The following is an 18485-nucleotide window of genomic DNA, read 5'->3' on the forward strand; positions in this document are numbered from 1 at the left end:
CATGCTGCCCTCCCTCCCATGACTTAAACATCAAGTCCAAACCTGCTGGCAGAAAAAGGTGGTTGTTGCAGATGGGGGCTTTAACAGTGAAGACAGGGAACCAAGCTTGAAATGCTGTCTGAACTGCTTTCAAATTCTCAGGTGGAAACCACCACTGGATTCCTGGAAAATCTTACTGGAGGATAAGGCAACGATGCAGTAACTGTTGCGCAAAGGATAGAAACCGTGCAGGAGCTTGCTTCCATTTGTCCCCATATGGAGGCAGGATCGCTGAACCACAACAGTACCTTTTGAATATTGGCTGCCCAATAGTAAAATAACAAATTGGGTAGAGCCAAGCCCCCAATTGTCTGTCTCTTTGGAGCAAAGCCCCATGCTTTTGAGTCTTATCCGCCCAAATAAATGAGGACATTAATTTGTTGACTTTGATACAAAGGGTCTGGGCCCCCCCCCCTCACGGGGGGGGGGGGGGGGAGCCACGGTAGAGTAGTGGGGAGACATTGAAAAATAAATAAAAAATCTCCGGTGCACGTTCACTTTCATAGTCTGAACCCTACCCGCCAAGGAGAGCGGGAGGTTCATCCCCTCTGCAAATCTGACTTGTCACTATCAACCAAATTTGTGTAATTTAATTTATGAAGCAAGGCCCAATTGTGGGGCCACCGGGTGCCCCAGATAATGAAAGCTAGTCTTGGCAGGGCAAAAGATAGGGTTGTCCTCCCTGGAGGGTTTACTGGGAAACACTCACTCTTGTCCATGTTCAATTTGTGACCAGAGAAGGAGCCGAAAATCCTAAACTGCTTCATTATCTTGCCCGTAGAGGGTACTGGGTCCGTAATGTAGACAAGTAGGTCATCTGTGTAAAGGGACACCCAATACTCCATCCCTCCCCGATTTGTCCCACTCCATCTAATAGAGGACCTCAGCGCTATAGCGAGCGTTTCTATTGTTGAAGCAAACTGGAGTGGAGACGATGGACACCCCTGTCTTGTGCCCCGATTCAACGGGAAGTAACCAGAGATCAGGGCATTCATACGAACACTAGCAGTGGGGGCCCTATACAGTAGTCAAATCTAGGAAATAAACTTGTGGCCAAATCCGAACCTCCCAAGAATCTCAAACAGATATTCCAACTCCACTCTATCAAATGCCTTTTCAGCATCCAGCGAAACAATCGCCTCTAGTCGGGCACCAAGAAGGAGGAAAGGTCAATGTTTAGCAGGTGATGTACGTTGGCCGACAATTGTCGACCCGAAGCAAAGTCCGTCTGATCCTCCGAAATTACCTCTGGGAGGCAGGGCTCCAACTGCAGCGGCAGTACAGTGGCAAGTAATTTAAAATCCGCATTTCAGAGTGAAATGGGTCGATGCGATCCACACTCTGTTGGGTTTTGTCTTCTTTGGTAATCAAGAAGATTGAGGCCTGCTTGAGGATAGATGGCAACAAACCCCAGGAAAGGAATCATTAATCTTGCCCAGAATTAAAGGCACCAACTGCTCTGTGAACTTCTTGTAAAATTCAATGGGAAAGCCATCCGGACCAGGGGCTTTACCAGTCTGCATCAACCCAATTGTTATGACACCCTGGGCTAATGCACGATCAATTCTACCCCGACAGACCACAGAATCCAACACCAGTGAATTAACCAATTATTCGTAATAACGTTTTGAAAATAAATTTAGAGTACACAATTTTTTTTCCAATTAAGGGACAATTTAGCATGGCCAATTCACCTACACTGCACATCTTTTTGGGTTGTGAAGGTGAGACCCATGCAGACACGGGAAGAATGTGCAAACTTCACACAGACTGGGATCGAATAATTTTTATAGAGTTGCTGCGATTTTAAACAACTGACCCTGCCTGCAGCTGGTGCTGGACTGGATTTTCTTTGCAGCTCAAACTGGCTGCGCAGAGAAAAAGGTCTTTACTCTGGACCTTCAGAAGGAATGCATCAGATGAGAGGGAGAAATCAGAGCTCTGACCCTCCAGCTTCTGTTCAAAACTAAACTAAAAGTACACCACGGTCCTACCGAGGAAGGAGCATTCCAGAACGGTCAGCACCAAAAGAATGAAACTTCTGGGCGTGGGGTAATTATGAGGTATGCAAGACATACAACACCCATAAGCACCTATCTAAACTAGCCCCATTATGCAAGTTCCTTTCCTCGTTTCTACATTAGTAATGAGTCAGCTGTTAAACACATGACAAAGTATTTACAAACACATTGGGCTGGATTCTCTGCTGTTGGGATTCTCTGTTGTGCCGGCAGCCCGGAGGTTGCCCAACGGCGTGGGGCTGCCCACAATGAGAAATTCCATTGGCCGACTGGCGAGACAGAGAATCCTGGGTGCGTGCAGCACCAGAAATCTGGTGCGACGGGACGGAGAATCCAACCATTGTCTTTTCCATGAATATGTACAGATTCAACATCTAGCTGTTGCAATAACAAACTCCAACAGAATAATCTTGCGTTCCGTGTTTTAAATGTCTCTCGAAATGCAAGTGGTTAATGGTTTGGAAAAGTCCAGAGCGGCCAGGACCGATTCGTCCTCGTTCTCCCAAACTCTCCTTGGCGTTCTGTGGACCACAGCGGTTTTGCTTGTTTCTGCAACATGTCCGACATGCATTGTTCCTCAGTCTCTTAACTGAGCCAATGTTTGTGGTTTTAGTCGAGACGTGGTTCAAGCTGCGGAGGTCTACACCGTGAATAATTAACAGTGTGCCCCCCTGGTGTTTCCCTACAACTCCGTCTATACTCTTTAAATACTGTACTATATCTGTCCCTTTCGGTCTCATGTAATACTGCCAGTCTTTCCTGACTGTCCAATGAACATTTAACCAAGGTTCGAGGATCTCCTACAGCTAAACAGTGTCAACGCTGAGAAAAGTATTGAGTTCATTTTAACCAATGCACTCTTTTTCACCCTTTCAGTTTTACATCTTCCCTTGTCTTTCACATGGCCACCTTCAGCAACAAATACAAAGGAGTCAGTCCCCTCAGCTTTGGATGACTTGGCCCTATTCCTTGAGTGACTACTCTTACCTCCTCATCGGAGTTTTCCTAGACACGACCTGAATCCCTAATTAGTAATACGGACTGACATCATTTATGATTTCTGGATTTCAACTTTGCTTTTTTACTTTCAGAATTAGAATATGATACATTATTGGCTCTGTGAGCTTGTAGGTTGTTGCTAACATATGTGGTTGCAGAACCATTACAGCGTTCTCCGTCCACCTTCCCCCTAACTCTCGAAAGAGTTTGATTGCCAATTACTTCACCTTGCTTGCTATCTGCTTTTTCCTCAAAGAAGTGTTGTGGACCTTCAAAAGGATGTGGGTTAACCAGCCGCTCGCTTGGTATCACTTCACAGTCCTTATGGTCCTCATCCTGACTAATTGATGCCATAGTATCAGGTGTACTTTCCTACAAATCAAGCCTGCTGTGGGAAATTATTTCACCTGAAAGAAATAGCAATGGATTTACCTCGAGAAGCAGCAACACGTTGTTTTTAGAAAGGTCCAATTCACTTTCTTGGGTTGCTATCTGCTTTACTAGCTTTGGAAGAATTTCTTGCCAATTGTTCACAATCAATTAGGAATGAGTCTATTCAGTAACAACTGTTTATCATCACTTCATAGAACCAAAATCAAAGTCAAAACTCTCGTCTGATTCCCCCTCCCTTCCAACACTCTTGTAGCAACTGTTTGCCATTACCTCATAATCAGAACCAAAATCAAAGTAAAGACCCTCGTCTGACTCTTCATCCTTATGGTCACCTTCAGTCTGAAAATGCTCAGGATCTGGTTCATTCCCACTGTCATTTGACATGTGATCAACAGTTGTCAACATCTCTTTCTCTGAGTCATCTATGGACCAATGAGCTTTCCTAACTCCTGTATGCCCTACCATTGCATCTCATGTGCTAACTTTAATGCTTTCTTCGATCTCTCTGTAATCATGGGCAAAGCTGCAATCTTCACTCCAGGTAAATCATTCCCCCAAAATAACTCTACTCCTTCCACTGGGAATTCCTTCACCTCTCCAACAACTAATGGATCTGACACTAAATCATACAAAATTGCACTTTATATAATGGAACTAAGATACAACTTCCACCTATCCCATTCACTAATACTTTAGCTTTCACTGAGCTCTCTGGATGGAAAACCAAATCCTTCTCCAATATGAGAGTTTGGGTAGCCTTTGTGACCCTTAAGTGTTATTGAGGAGCAACACAGCGGCACAATGGTTAGCACTGGGACTACGGCGCTGAGGACCCAGGTTCGAATACCGGCCCTGGGTCACTGTCTGTGTGGAGTTTGCACATTCTCCCCATGTCTGCGTGGGTTTCACCCCACAACCCAAAAGATGTGCTGGTTAGGTGGATTGGCCATGCTAAATTTCCCCTTAATTGGAAAAAAATAATAATTGGGTACTCTAAATTTTAAAAAAAGTATTATGTGTTTGGCTACATCAGTTGAGGAAAATGGGGTGACCTTCCCTTTAGAGACATCCGGCATATCTCTCGTATACCTCATTCCTCACACCTCCCACAGCAGTGTTTACCTCCGGTCTCCCAAGTCCAGTTATTGCTACAGTCTGCACCATTGTATTCTCCACTTTTGTTCCCTTTTCAGAATCCTCCCATGAACTACCACAAGTCCCATGGGCTTTCCTTACAACTTCCAACATTCTCGAATGGACATGTTCCACCTTGTTACAATGGTGATACCTAGACTTCCAAGTCTCAAGTCCGCCCGGAGTACTTCCTTCCCGGTCTGAGGAGATCTTGGATCATTCCCAGCTATCCATTCTCTACCTTATTGACCTGCCTTCCTTTCACTCTCCCACTTCCTATCATATTCAAAATTATGAGAGTACTGGAACAAAGGTTTAAATTTACAGATTAGCTCAATCATCTGTCATAACTGTTGTTTGCCCAGCAGTTTGCACCCTCTGGTCTTCCACATAGGTTCTTATAGAAGTTAGGGAATTCTTATATTCCTCTAAGAGAATAACCTCTTTCAGAGCCTCATAGGTAATTTCAACTCACAATGCTCGCATCCATCTACTAAAAGTATTCTGCTTAACCCTTCCAAATTCTGCATAAGTCTGTCCTTACTGTCCCCTTAAATTCCAAAATCTTTGCCTATATGCTTCGGGAACTAATTCATATGCATCTATAATCGTCTTTTCTACCGTCTCATAGTCCTCAGACTTGTGCTCTGACAATGCAGCATAAATCTTCTGTCCCCTCCCCATCAACTAAGAATGTTTCTACTTCCTTCTCTTTGAATTTTGGGAGAGCCTGTATAAATTTAACCATATTACCACCGACTTCCGTTCTGGGATTAAGCTGCCCTCTACATTCTGGCAGCTTCCCACCTACTTCCAATACCCTATGCTGGAAGTCTCCTCTCCTTTTCTTGTCACTCTCTCTCTTTCTTATTTTTCTTTGTTATATCTCATTTTCTTGGACCTTTCTCCTCATTTCCATCTCCATTTCTTTTTGTTTTAGCTACATTTCTATTTCTCTCTGTTTTTGCTGCATCTCTATTTCTATTTGTTTTAATTCCCTTTCATGCTTTAACTGCAACTGCACATTCCGGTTTAGTTTCCCCACGAGAAGACGTCCCTGATGCTAAACTATCTTGTTGGCTCCCCTGTGTTCCTAGCACCTCCATCAAATTTAAAATATTAGCAATTGCTTGAAGTACCTCCATCTTCTTAGTTTTAACTAGTGTAGCCAGTTTTAATTTCCCTGCCAATTCGAATAGCGGGTCCTCCATGGAGCCCCTCCAAATAAACCAGAGTTAAGTCTTCCACCTGAAGAAAATGCTTAGCAGCTTCCAGAGCCATCCTGTTATATCAGTACAAACCTAGTGTCTCTTTTAATTTATGCTGTAACACACATTCACCTTCCAACGTTCCATGATCAGGGACAAGCTCCCAATTTATGTTACTACCCTGGGCTACTGCATGGTCGATTCCAGTCCCATAGACCCGGGAGTCCCAACACAAGTGAATTTTTTTTTTAACAAACATTTTATTAAGGCATTTATGGTTTTATAACAACAAAAGATACTAATACAGATGTAAACACAAGTGAATTTACCAATAATTCATATAAAGTTTGAGATCTTTAGCCTTTGACTGCTCCAATGACTTACAGGCAACTGATTTGTAAGTGAAACACATCAACTGTTTATTTATAATAAAAATAGAGATAATACAGGCAATACTTATAATAGAATAACTGCCTGCTAATCTACTACTCCCCCTTTTTACCATCCCACCCTCTACCCAAACACATACAAGACTCAAACAGAGGGAGGGAGAGATGTAAAGATAATAGGAATTAAAACATGAAATGGAAGATGAGTGTCCTTGCTCCGGATGTCGAAGTCGTTGCAGCAGTAGGCTGTCCTTTCAGGACGTAGAGTGATTGAAACCACTGGCTGGATTACTAATTAGGTTCTGGCAGGAATATTCAGTCAGAACTTCCAGGTTGTAGGATTCTCACTGGGGAGTCACTTTAACTTTTATCAACCTGGGCCATCATTCAAAAGATCATCCTCAGGCCTGTGTAATTCTTATTTGTGTCCAACTCCACCAGAATGTCTAATAGACTTTCTGAGATAAGAGCAGAGTCCCCCACACAATATTTCAAAAATAGCTTTTTAAACAACTGATCCTGCTGGACTGGACTTTCCTTGAAGCTCAAACTGGCTGTGCAGAGAGAAAGGTCTTTACTCTGGACCTTCTAGGGCAGCACGGTGACGCAGTGCATTAACCCTGCTGCCTCACGGCACCGAGGTCCCAGGTTCGATCCCGGCTCTGGGTCACTGTCCATGTGGAGTTTGCACATTCTCCCCGTGTTTGCGTGGGTTTCGCCCCCACAACCCAAAGATGTGCAAGGTAGGTGGATTGAACACGCTAAATTGCCCCTTAATTGGAAAAAATGAATTGGGTACTCTAAATTTTAAAAATAAATAAATACTCTGGACCTTCAGATAGAATCCATCAGTTGAGAGAGAAAAATCAGAGCTGTGATCCTCCAGCTTCTGTTCAAATTTAAACTAAAAGCAAAACACAGTCCCACAGAGGAAGAAGCATCCCAGAACGGCCAGCACCAATCAGCATTGACTATCAGCTAAGGCTGCCAGCCAAGTCCATCAAGTGCCATCGCTGATGTCAGACCAAATAGCATCCTGCTGGAGCGCCCTGTTTCTTCTAAATTAAAGGTGAAGTCCATCTTAAAGGCATAGGCACATTTTTGTCCATGTACAAAAATTGAAATGTCAGAATAAGAAATTGAAAGGAAAAAAAACAAGGGACAGACATGGATTAACAGGAGGATCCTTGTATTATAAAACCTGTGCTTCGAGCGTTGCAGCTGGCCCACCGCTCTGTTGATGATAGCTAGAATTGTGTTTGTAGTTTTTTCCTACTTGCCAACAACTCTGGGGTAGGGGCAAGTGAGTAATTGTGGTCCCCCTCAAGAATGGAGTCCACCATCCTCTGTCACTCCGTCCTCGCTGTCTTCATCAAGTGCACTTTTTATAGGAGATAATCTCTCCCCGAGGGACATCTTAAGGCCTTCCAACAGCATGGAGGGTGACGTTTACTCACTTTAATTAATTTTTTTTATAGTCCCCAATGAACATGCGTTCACAAAATGTACTGCTCACTAATAATGTCCTGTCCATCCTCCATGGCGGATGCTGGGAGGGACCTGACTCTAGTGCCAAACCAACAAAGCAAAAAAGGGCCAAGGATCTACCCCCCATCTTCTCCATAAAAAACAACAAAGCTCTGGCCACCTCATGGAGTCAGAGATTTGGACTTGGACCGATCCAGACTTGTGTTCATAACACAGTTTAAGTCCCCATCCAAAATAAGCTGATGCAAATCTAAATCAGGGAGCCGATTGTTAATAAAATCCAAATGAAAGACTTGTACTACCCATCCCTTCCGCAGCCTTGTCTGGTCTCTGACCCGCAAATGAGTCTCTTGCAAGAACACCACATCGATGTTTAAACATCTTATGGTGAGCTAATATTCTCAACCTTTTGACTGGGCCATTCAACCTCCTGATGTTCCAGGTAACCAAACAAATTGGGGGTCTCTCAACCTCACTCAATCTGGAGTCAGTTATTTCAACCAAGAGAGATTAACCAAATGATATGCAAAAGACATAGCAACCAGGCCCACCCAAGATGGCCACCAAATCAAATCACAAGACTATGCAAAGAAAAATCTAGACATCTCAGCAAACTACCCCGACCTATCCCCCTCTCCATTGCCCTTGAATACACCACACACCAATACACATAGAAATAGAGGCAAGGCAAACACAAACAACAAAAATCTACTTCTAGCAAACCTAAACAAACAATAACGCTAACCTTATTATCTAATGGCTGCAGCCTACCCTTCAAAAACCACACCCGTTAGCCAACCCTTAGGTTAGCAGGGAGGCTCCCAACTTGTTTTTTAAAGAATGGTTACGAATAACAATACTATAACTCATGAATAATCTGTGCTCTGACGGAGAGCTATATATTTTCAGAACAAACAGAACAGACCCCACATGAAACTAACCCCACACTTAAGCCCAAACTGTAAAAATTCAACCCTAACAAGAACAGGAAAATGCAAGAATAAAAGTGGAACCCCAACAATTCAACATGCCAGTCACCAACACCCAAAACACTAAATCACAATGCACCCAACCCATGTTTCTTACAAAGGAGACGATCTCCCCTGGCTCATCAAATAAATAGTTCTCCATCAAGTCACTCTAAACCAAGCTGGGTACACCACACTGAACCGGCCCCCGCTTTTGTACAGTGCGGCCTTATTTGAACGCAGCGCTCTTTGCCAACTCCCCTTCCAAGTATTGGTAAAACTTGACGCCGTGGCCTTACCATTTGAAGTCTCAATGCTGCTTCGCCCATCTCAGAACCCGCTCTTTCTCTTTAAAGCTATGGAACTTCACTATTACCGCATGCGGTGGATCCTCAGGGCGAGGCCTCTGCTGGATTGTATGGTAGACTTTATCCAACTCAGGAGGGGATGAGAATCCACTCCCCCCCCCCCCCCCCCCCCCCCAACCATCTTACCAAATATCTCTGCAAAGTACTCTGGGCATTGTGCCTTCCATCTCCTGGCACTATTCGAATGTTTTGCCTCCAGGACCAATTCTCTAGAGCATTCCCCTTGGCCTTCAATGATTTATTCTCTTCGGCCACCAAAGACATCTCCGCTTATGGCGAGGCAATCTGATCACTGTGTCTCGAAAGGGCAACTTCCATATCTTTTATCATGGGGATTCACGGTTTCATTAGTCTTCTCCTGAGCTATTTGGATGGGGGCCAAGGCCACCTCCATTGATTTCTGGAGGTCCTCCGACACAACCCGCCATCATACTCGAAAGTACTTTGGCCATTAGTGGAGTGGTTGGAGCCCCAGAGGCTGCCTCCACCATTTTATCTGCCGACAAACTGCGAGGGACCTCCGATTCCGTTGACGAACCTCTGCTGTCTACCTTGTTTCCTCTGGCTTTTCTAGTCATTTTAATCATATAGGTTCCTTATCCCATTATTTATGTGGGATTTCAGAAGACAATACCCTCTGAAATTGAGAGAAAAGAGGCAAAACGTGCAGTACTTTAACAAGAGCCTCCTTGTGCATGTCTTTTCCCTACATTACGCCACTGGAAGTCACCAAAGAGTTTTCCTTGATACTGATCTTGGGCTTCGATTCCACTTTCCTCAGTTCCCTGAGAGACCAGTCTTAAATATATTTGCTACGACGGGGAAGCAGTGCTGGAGTGGTATTGCTGCTGGACTAATAATCCAGAGACCCAGGGTAATGATCTGGGGACCCAGGTTCAAATCCCACCACGGCAGGTGGTGGAATTTAAACTTAATAAAATATCTGGAATTCAAAGTCTAATGATGACCATGAAACCATTGTCGTAAAAAAACATCTGGTTCAGTGATGTTCTTTAGGGAAGGGAATCTGCCATCCTTAACTGGTCTGGCCTAATTTGACTCTTAAATTCCCTCTGAAATAGCCTAGCAAGCCACTCAGTTGTATTCAGCTGCTACGAAAACACAAAAAAGGAATGAAACGACGCATGCACCAGAAACGACAACGGCAAAGCCAGCCCTGCCGACTCTGTAAAGTCCTTCTTACTCACATCTGGGGGCTTGTGCCAAAGTTGGGAGAGCTGTCTCACAGACTAGTCAAGCAACAGCCTGACATAATCATACGCATAGAATCATACCTTACAGACAATATCCCAGACACCACTATCACCATTCTTGGGTATGTCCTACTTCACCAGCAGGACAGATCCAGCTGAGGTGGCAGCACAGTGGTATACAGTCGGGAGGGTGTTGCCCTGGGAGTCCTCAACATTGGCTCTGAACCCCATGAAGTTTCATGGATTCATGTTAAGCATGGGCAAGGAAACCACGTACTGATTACCACGTACTGGCCACCATCAGCTGATGGATCAGTACTCCTCCATGTTGAACACCACTTGGAGGAAGCAGTGAGAGTGGCATGGGCGCAGAATATGATCTGGATGGGGGACTTCAATGTCCATCACCAAGAGTGGCTCGGGACTGCAGCAGGTGGTGAGGGAACCAACAAGAAGGAAAAACACACTTGACCTCATCCTCACCAATCTGCCTGCTGCAGTCCCAGTCTAGCAGCGAATCCTATCATGGATCTGGGAGGGAGCGGAAGGGGCGAGAGCAGAAATGCGGGAAATGGGTCGGACACAGTCAACTACACATTTATGGTAAGGGGGAACCTCCGTTCTCGAGTCCAGCTCCAGAAATTGAGACAAAGTCAAGTTAGGGAGTGTCAGAGATGGACTATGTGAAGGTGAGAGTGATGGAAATTAGAAAAAAAATCAATACATTTTTCCAGGTCCGAGCGAGATCATGAAGTGGCCCCAATACAGTCATCGTTATACTGAAAAAGTGTTGTAGAAGGGGCAGGAATAAGGAATGTTCCACATACCCCACAAAAAGACGGACGTAACTGGGGCCCGTGCAGATACCCATAACCACACCTTTTATTTGGAAGAAGTGAGTCATGTTAAATTAGAAATTGTTCAGTGAAAGAACAAATGCAGCCAGGAAGAGGAGGATGATGGTGGATGGAGATAACTCAGGCCACTGTTCAAAGAAGATGCGAGAGTCCGCATCCTGATTGGGGTGTGTGTGTGGTTGGGGGGGGGGGGGGGGTAGATAGATGCAGAGGGTTTGGACGTACATAGTGAAGAGGTGCCAGTTAGGGTCAGGAAACTGGAAATTGTTTTATTCCCAATTAAATATGGAGTACTCAATTCTTTTTTTTCTCCAATTATGGGGCAATTTAGCATGGCTAATTCACCTACCCTGCACATCTTTTTGGGTTATAGGGGTGAGACCCACGCAGATACGGGGAGAATGTGCAAACTCCACATGGACAGTGACTCTGGGTCTTCGGCGCTGTGTGGCAGCAGTGCTAACCACTGTGCTACCGTGCTGCCCTGGAAACTGGGAATTATTAATATGAAGTAGGGCATCATAGAAATCACGAATGAAGAGACTGGACAAAGTGAGAGAGAATAGTCAAGATGGGAAGAAATGAGTTCAGTGGGGCAGGAATGGACTGAAATGATGGGTCTACCAGGACAATTTAATTTGTAGATTTTGGGAAGGAGGTAGAAGCAGGCTTTGCAGGGTTGGGCGACTAAGATTGGGAGACTAAGGTTGGAAGCTGTAGAGGAAAGATTTCCAGAGGAGATGAGGTCAGTGACAGTCCTGAAAACAAATGCTTGCTGTTCAGTGGTAGGGTCATGGTCCGGGAGCGGGGGGGGAGAAGAGAGAGAGAGTCTGAGTTGACGCTCAGCCTCTGTGAGGTAGAAATCAGTATGTCAGTACAGGGAATTACACTTGTACCAGTCTCTGTAGAAATTGACCACTTAGGCCCATTTTGCTGCCATTTCCCGATATCCTTTTAAATATTTGCTTTTCAAATATTTATTCACTTTTATCCCTTTGAAAGCTATTATGGATTCTGATTTCACCAATTTCTGGTACGGTGCCCATTGCTTAAAAATCGTGTCCGAAAATAAACAATTCTCCAAACGTTTCCTTCAATTATTTTGATCTCAATCTTAAATAATAACACCTCCCCGCCTTTATCAACTCAACAACCTGTGGAAATAGATTCTCTGAATTTACGTTGTAAGGATGGCACAGTGGTTAGCACTGATACCTCACAGCGCCAAGGACCTAGGTTCGATTTTGGCCTTGGGTAACTTTCCATGTGGAGTTTGCACGTTCTCCTTGTGTCTGTGTGCGTTTCCTCCAGGTGCTGTAGTTAGTCCAAAGATGTGCAGGTTATGTGGATTGGCCGTGATCTTTTTTTTTTCTTTTTTTTCTTCCCCCCCCTCTTTTTTAAATTTAATTTAAAAAAAAAAAAATTTAGACTACCGAATTATTTTGGATTGCCCATGATCAATGCGCGCGCGGGGTTACAGGGAGTGGACCTAGGTACGGTGCACTTTGAGGGTTGGTGCAGACTCAATGGGCTGAGTGGCCTCCTGCACTGTACGGATCCATGGAAAGCACTTTCAATTCTGACATCTTTAAATGGCTGTTTTTACGTAATTGCGGTGTTCCAATTTTATATGAGTTTTCTCTTTAATGAGTACTTTGTATCGGTATTCACCAGAGAAAAGGACATGACGGATGTTGAGGTCAGGGATAGGTGTGTGAACTCTTGAGAACATCAATATATCAAAGGAGGAAGTGTTGTATCCTAAATTGCATTAAGGTAGACAAGTTCCGGGGCGGGATGGGATCTATCCCAGGTTACTGTGGGAGGCAAGGGGAGAAATAGCTGGGGCCTTAACAGATAAAAGACGATGTACGGAGAATGTCATGACTCACCAACTGATTGAGTTTTTTGAAGAGGTGACAAAGAAAATTGATGAGGGAAGGTCTGTGGAAGAAGTTTGTATGGATTTTAGTAAGGTGTTTGACAAGGTCCCCTGGCAGATTGGTGCAAAAACCAAAATCACCTGGGATTCGCGGTGGGCTGACTAGATGGATACAGAACTGGCTTGGTTAAAGAAGACAGTAGAGGTGGAAGTGTGTTTTCCAGAATGGAGATGTGTAGCTAGTGGTGTTCCGCAAGGATCAGTGCTGGGACCTCTGTTGTTTGTAGCATATATAAATGATCTGGAGAAAGATGTGGATGGGCAGCACGGTAGCACAAATGGATAGCACTGGCTTCACAGCGCCAGAGTCCCAGGTTCGATTCCCTGCTGGGTCACTGTCTGTGCGGATTCTGCATATTCTTCCCGTGCCTGCGTGGGTTTCCTCCCACAGTCCAAAGATGTGTAGGTTAGGTGGGTTGGCCATTATAAATTGCACTTCGTGATCAAAAAGGTTAGGAGGGGTTATTGTGTTAACGGGGATAGGGTGGAAGTGAGGGTCGGTGCAGACTCGATGGGCCGAATGGCCTCCTTCTGCACTGTGTTTTCTATGTTCTATGTTCTGTTCATGGAAAGCTATTATTCACGTGAATTTTATGGGAAAGAGGAACAAGAAAGTTAACTTCCCAGCAACAATTGTGAATGATCTGAACATTATTCATTTGATTCAGGTGATCCACGGAGACCTTACCCAACAGATCTGGAAATGAGGAGTGGTCTTTTGGGACAGCAGAGTAACCTTTCTACCAATGGGGTGAATGGACATTTACCAGGCGACGCACTGGCTGCAGGCAGATTACCAGGTAAAAGCTGTTAACATTTGCTAAAATATAGCTTGTGTAAGACAAACATAAACTATAACTCAATGTAGAAAGCTCAGTTGGTGGTATTGACTATAAAGTGACACTCAGACCTTTAGAATTCCTGGTTATTTTATTTTGTGTTACTCTTTAAGCAATGATTAAAATCTTTTGGCAGATTTCATCTTGTGACTCAGTTGTTAAAAAGTGTGTCATTGAGCCATACGGATTCAATTTCCACCCAATGTTGCATCAATAATAATCTAATAATCTTTATTAGTGTCACAAGTAGGCTTACATTAACACTGCAATGAAGTTACTGTGAAAATCCCCTTGTCGCCACACTCCAGTGCCTGTTCGGTACACTGAGGGAGAATTCAGAATGCCCAATTCACCTAACAAGCACATCTTTCGGGGCTTGTGAGAAGAAACTGGAGCACCCGGAGGAAACCGACGCAGACACTGGGAGAATGTTCAGACTCTGCACAGACAGTGACCCTAGCTGGGAATTAAACCCGGGTGCTAATTGCAGCAAGGGTGATAGGAGTGCTACAGTTGGCCTTGGTCTCTAGGTTAAGGAGGAGAAAGTCCATTCAGGTTATAATTGCTGTACAGTAGAAATTGCATTTGCATGACCATATAAATAGCTTTGAGTCTGCCTGCCAATACTTATTGAAGACTCACTTGATTGGCCAGTTGGACAAGCGATCAGAGACTGCGTCTTGGCAAGAATCTGGCATCCTCAGGAGGGAAGGGAAAATGGTACATTAAATCAAAAGTACATTAAATTGAAAGGAAAAAAAATGATTTTGCCACATTCTGAAGCTAAACTTTCAACAGCTGATTTAAAATAAATTTGGACAGATCACAATACCTACAGATGCTTTTAATCAAAGAAAAACAAGAACATTTTCTTGTTTCCAAGTTATTGATGACAAGGATGAGTACTTGAGGTAGGTCATGTGAGCCATTTCGGTCAATCTACTCTAGAAATCAAGATTTCCGTTCTCTCACCCCATTTCCTCATTATCAGAGCTATCAGCTCCTCTTGAATGACTCATATTTCTGGTTCCTCTCCACTAACTGGGAAGAACCTAATGGAGATGGGTTTCAATCATAATATAACATTTAAAGTTGTTCCAGATTTATAGAGAAGGTAGCTGTTTTCTTTCATGTGCATAGAGTATATGGATTGCATTTATATTTTGATCTTTTACACCTATTCAATCTATTTCAATTCCGAGAAGCATAGGTTGTAGTTTTTTGAAATAATTTAGTGGTATTTTAAGTCCATATATTCTTGGCAGAGAAAATAATTTGATACAAAGAATTTGAAATGGTGTTACAAAGCGAAGTGTATATGAATAGACTAAAATGCATTGTATCAGGAGTTTTGAGACCATAAGTTTTTTTTGGGAGAAGGGGTTCAGTATAAAACTTTATTCTGTAAATTAGCCTTTGCACTGCGATTGTCTTTGTTCGAGGAGGAAGAGTCAAAGCATAACTGAAATTGTAACATGTATCCGGACACAACATTATCAGTATCAGAGCCATCTTGAATGAATCTGTAAGCGACTCGTATTGTTACGGTTTTAGAGAAAATACAAATGTGATTTATGAAAACTTTCTGTATTTCAGATGTACTTGCACCTCAGTACCCATGGCAGTCAAATGACATGTCTCTCAACCTATTGCCTCCAAACCACAGCAATGATTTCATGTTGGAGCCTCCTGGACATAACAAAGAGAATGAAGATGATGTGGAAGTTATGTCAACTGATTCTTCAAGTAGTAGTAGTGACTCTGACTGAAACCAAGAGAACATTTGTTTTTCAGTTCAATCTTTGGACTTCTAGCATTGGAAAATCTTTTTGTTTCTCCTGTTCTACTCCTTCCCCTCTAATACTGTTGATGTTGTGCAGGTATGGACACATCAAGAAAGTGTATTTTGATGAGCATTGCAGTAAGTTAGGTAAAGTTCTGCTTAAAAAAAATACATATTACTCCCAGTGTTGAATTCGCTGTCCAATGTGAATATCCTTGATTCTACTTTATTGTAGAAGATGGCGGTAATGCTATATAGAAAATAACCAGGCATTAATTTATTCAATAGACCTTGGTACCAAATATAGCATATGGTATGACATTACTCTTATCACATTTTCCCTACAGACTATTTTAATCATACAGCATAAGGCAGTAAGAGGAGCTGCGAAAAATTGTAATTTACGACTGGAAAGTGCTACACAGTAAAAACAGCTGCAACTATGCATGTTACTGAGGATTAAAAGTATTTTCATAAAACAACAATTTAAGCTGGTGAGGAAAAGGAAACCATAACCCTTTTAAGAGAGGTTTAAAATTACATTATTCATGAACTGGACTGGCAATTGTATTTTAGAACTGCCATTTTGCCAGATTGGCGCTAGAATCCCAAACCTAGATTAATGACATGGAAATCTGCTCCATGGACATGCTCCAATTACCCTCAGTGAAATTAGTTGGGTGGCCATAATGGCTATGGGTACAAGCATAAAAGTACTTGTAACTTGATACATTGGCAGTTAAACACAAAGGTCATTGTCGTGAATTTTGAAGGAGGTAGAAGAATATGCATCTGCTACAATAAGAATTATTCTTCTGAGGTTGTGTTAAAGCACACTGATGAATCTGTACTTTGTATCTTGCTGTCATACATGCCTAATGATTGTTGCTAATGGATGCACAATGTTTATTTATCCTGGCCGACCTTTCCCAAAATTCACCTCTCTAGCCTTGATAGTCCCCAAAAAGACTGATTTTGTCAAAGCAATTAGAGGGATTATTTTATTGTGAAATAGAAACTATCTTTCTACAATAAAGCAAACAAAAACAGTTGTAAACATTGTTTTGGAGATGTACATTTTACCGTGTAACAATGTGATTTCTATATTGTAAATAAAAATAGAATTGTCTTTTATACCATTGGTAAGGGATATTCTCTGCAGGGTATTTTTCTGATCATTTAATGCACAATAGCCCCAAATCTCATTGAAGCAAAATCAATATTGATAAATGTCAACTATATTTCCTGACTACGCGCAATGCTGTGTGTGAAATGTATTCTTGCTGAGTTCTTGTTTACTGTCAATGGCATGCAAGTTAACAATAGCTTGCCGTAAAACATCTCAAAGTGCTTTACAGTTGAGTAATAAGCCACAGGAGCATACATAAGGAAAGTCAAAGTAGTATGTTTTAAGGAGAAGAGGTTTAAGGAGGAAATTATACAGATTTACGTCTAGACAGTTGAAGACACCGCAGTCAGTGGTTGGACAAAGTCATTGATTCACAAGAGACCAGAATTAGAGGAATGCAAAATTCACAGAGGGATAATAAAAGCAGGACATTTTTTTTATTTCAGATTTCCAGCAAGTGCAAAGTGATGGAAATACTCAGCAAATCTGGCAGCATCTCTGGAGGGAGAAACAGAGCTAATGTTTCGAGTTGAATATGACTCTCCATAACTGAAGGACATAAAAGTACAATGGGCTTTACGCCATGGAAAGGGGAAGGACAAAAGCACTAAGGTAGAGGGTGGGAAAGATTAAGTGACAAAGGCATCATGAAACAAAAGGTAACAGGAGTGATAATAGTTGTGGTGAAGACACAAAGCATTTGACCAGAGAGTGAATGCCAGAATAATGAACAGCTCTGTCCAAAAGCAAAAACATGAAAAACAAGATTCAAACCATCACATGGCCAAAAATAGAATCAAAATGGGGGATAGGGATGATACAGCACCAGGGACCTAGGTTTGATTCTGACCTCGGATGACTGTAGAGTTTGCATTCTTCCCATGCCAGTGTGAGTTTCCTCCGAATGCTCCGGTTTCCTCCCACAATCCGAAGATGTGCATAGGTAGATTGGCTATGCTAAATTGCCCCTTAGTGTCCAAAGGTTAGTTGGGTTATGAGGATGGGATTGGGGATGGATGGGGTGTTCTTTTGGAAGGTTGGTGCAGACTTGATGGGCTGAATGGCCTCCTTCAGCATTGTAGGGATTCTATAAGTTCATGGTTTGAAATTGAGAAGGTTTAAAAAATCTTTTTATTCCCCCACATTTTCATCAAACAAACAAAAGAAAAACAAACACAATAACAATCCCAAAAACAACTCCCCCTCCATATACAATCCAGTACATCCATTCGCGCATGAAGTTTGTGGTGTGTGTGTGTGTGTATTGGCCACGCTAAAAATTGCCTCTTAATTGGAAAAAATGAATTGGGTACTGTAAATTTATTTTAAAAAACAAAAAAGAAGTCTATTACTTTTACATTAAAACAATTCAGTAAGTAAGAAGCTGCGTAGTTCTTAACTGATTATGACCAGGCAATTCAAGATGTTACATTTTACTACCTTTATAACCATTAATATGGTCAAACTGCCGAAAAGGGCAATGGAAAAGATTCAACAGTACCTTGCAAAAGGATAAACACTTAAAGAGGAAAATAAAATAACAGGACTGTGGAGAAGGAACAAAGGAGTGTGAATAATTGGATAGCTCTTTCAAAGAGCTTGGCCTTAATCCCTTCTATAGACACCTTATCCTCCAGAACCTTCCCATAAAGCGCCGACACCGCCCCCTTCTCCAATCCCCCTGCCGTCAATAACTCTTCCAACAACGAGGGGC

At 42.8% G+C, this 18485-nt stretch overlaps 1 protein-coding gene across 1 annotated transcript in view; it reads left to right on the forward strand.

Annotated features, from left to right (window-relative positions):
• med4 (mediator complex subunit 4) overlaps positions 1-16776 on the forward strand; it is a 52906-nt gene extending 36130 nt beyond the window's left edge. Inside the window, exons 6-7 of the mRNA XM_072514255.1 lie at positions 13689-13820; positions 15456-16776. Coding sequence (XP_072370356.1) covers positions 13689-13820; positions 15456-15628 — 305 coding nt within the window. The 3' untranslated portion in view covers positions 15629-16776. The remainder of the gene's footprint in view (positions 1-13688; positions 13821-15455) is intronic.
• The last annotated feature ends 1709 nt before the right edge of the window (positions 16777-18485 follow it).

The sequence above is a fragment of the Scyliorhinus torazame genome, chromosome 8 (assembly GCF_047496885.1).
Source record: "Scyliorhinus torazame isolate Kashiwa2021f chromosome 8, sScyTor2.1, whole genome shotgun sequence".
In the NCBI taxonomy this organism is placed as follows: domain Eukaryota; kingdom Metazoa; phylum Chordata; class Chondrichthyes; order Carcharhiniformes; family Scyliorhinidae; genus Scyliorhinus; species Scyliorhinus torazame.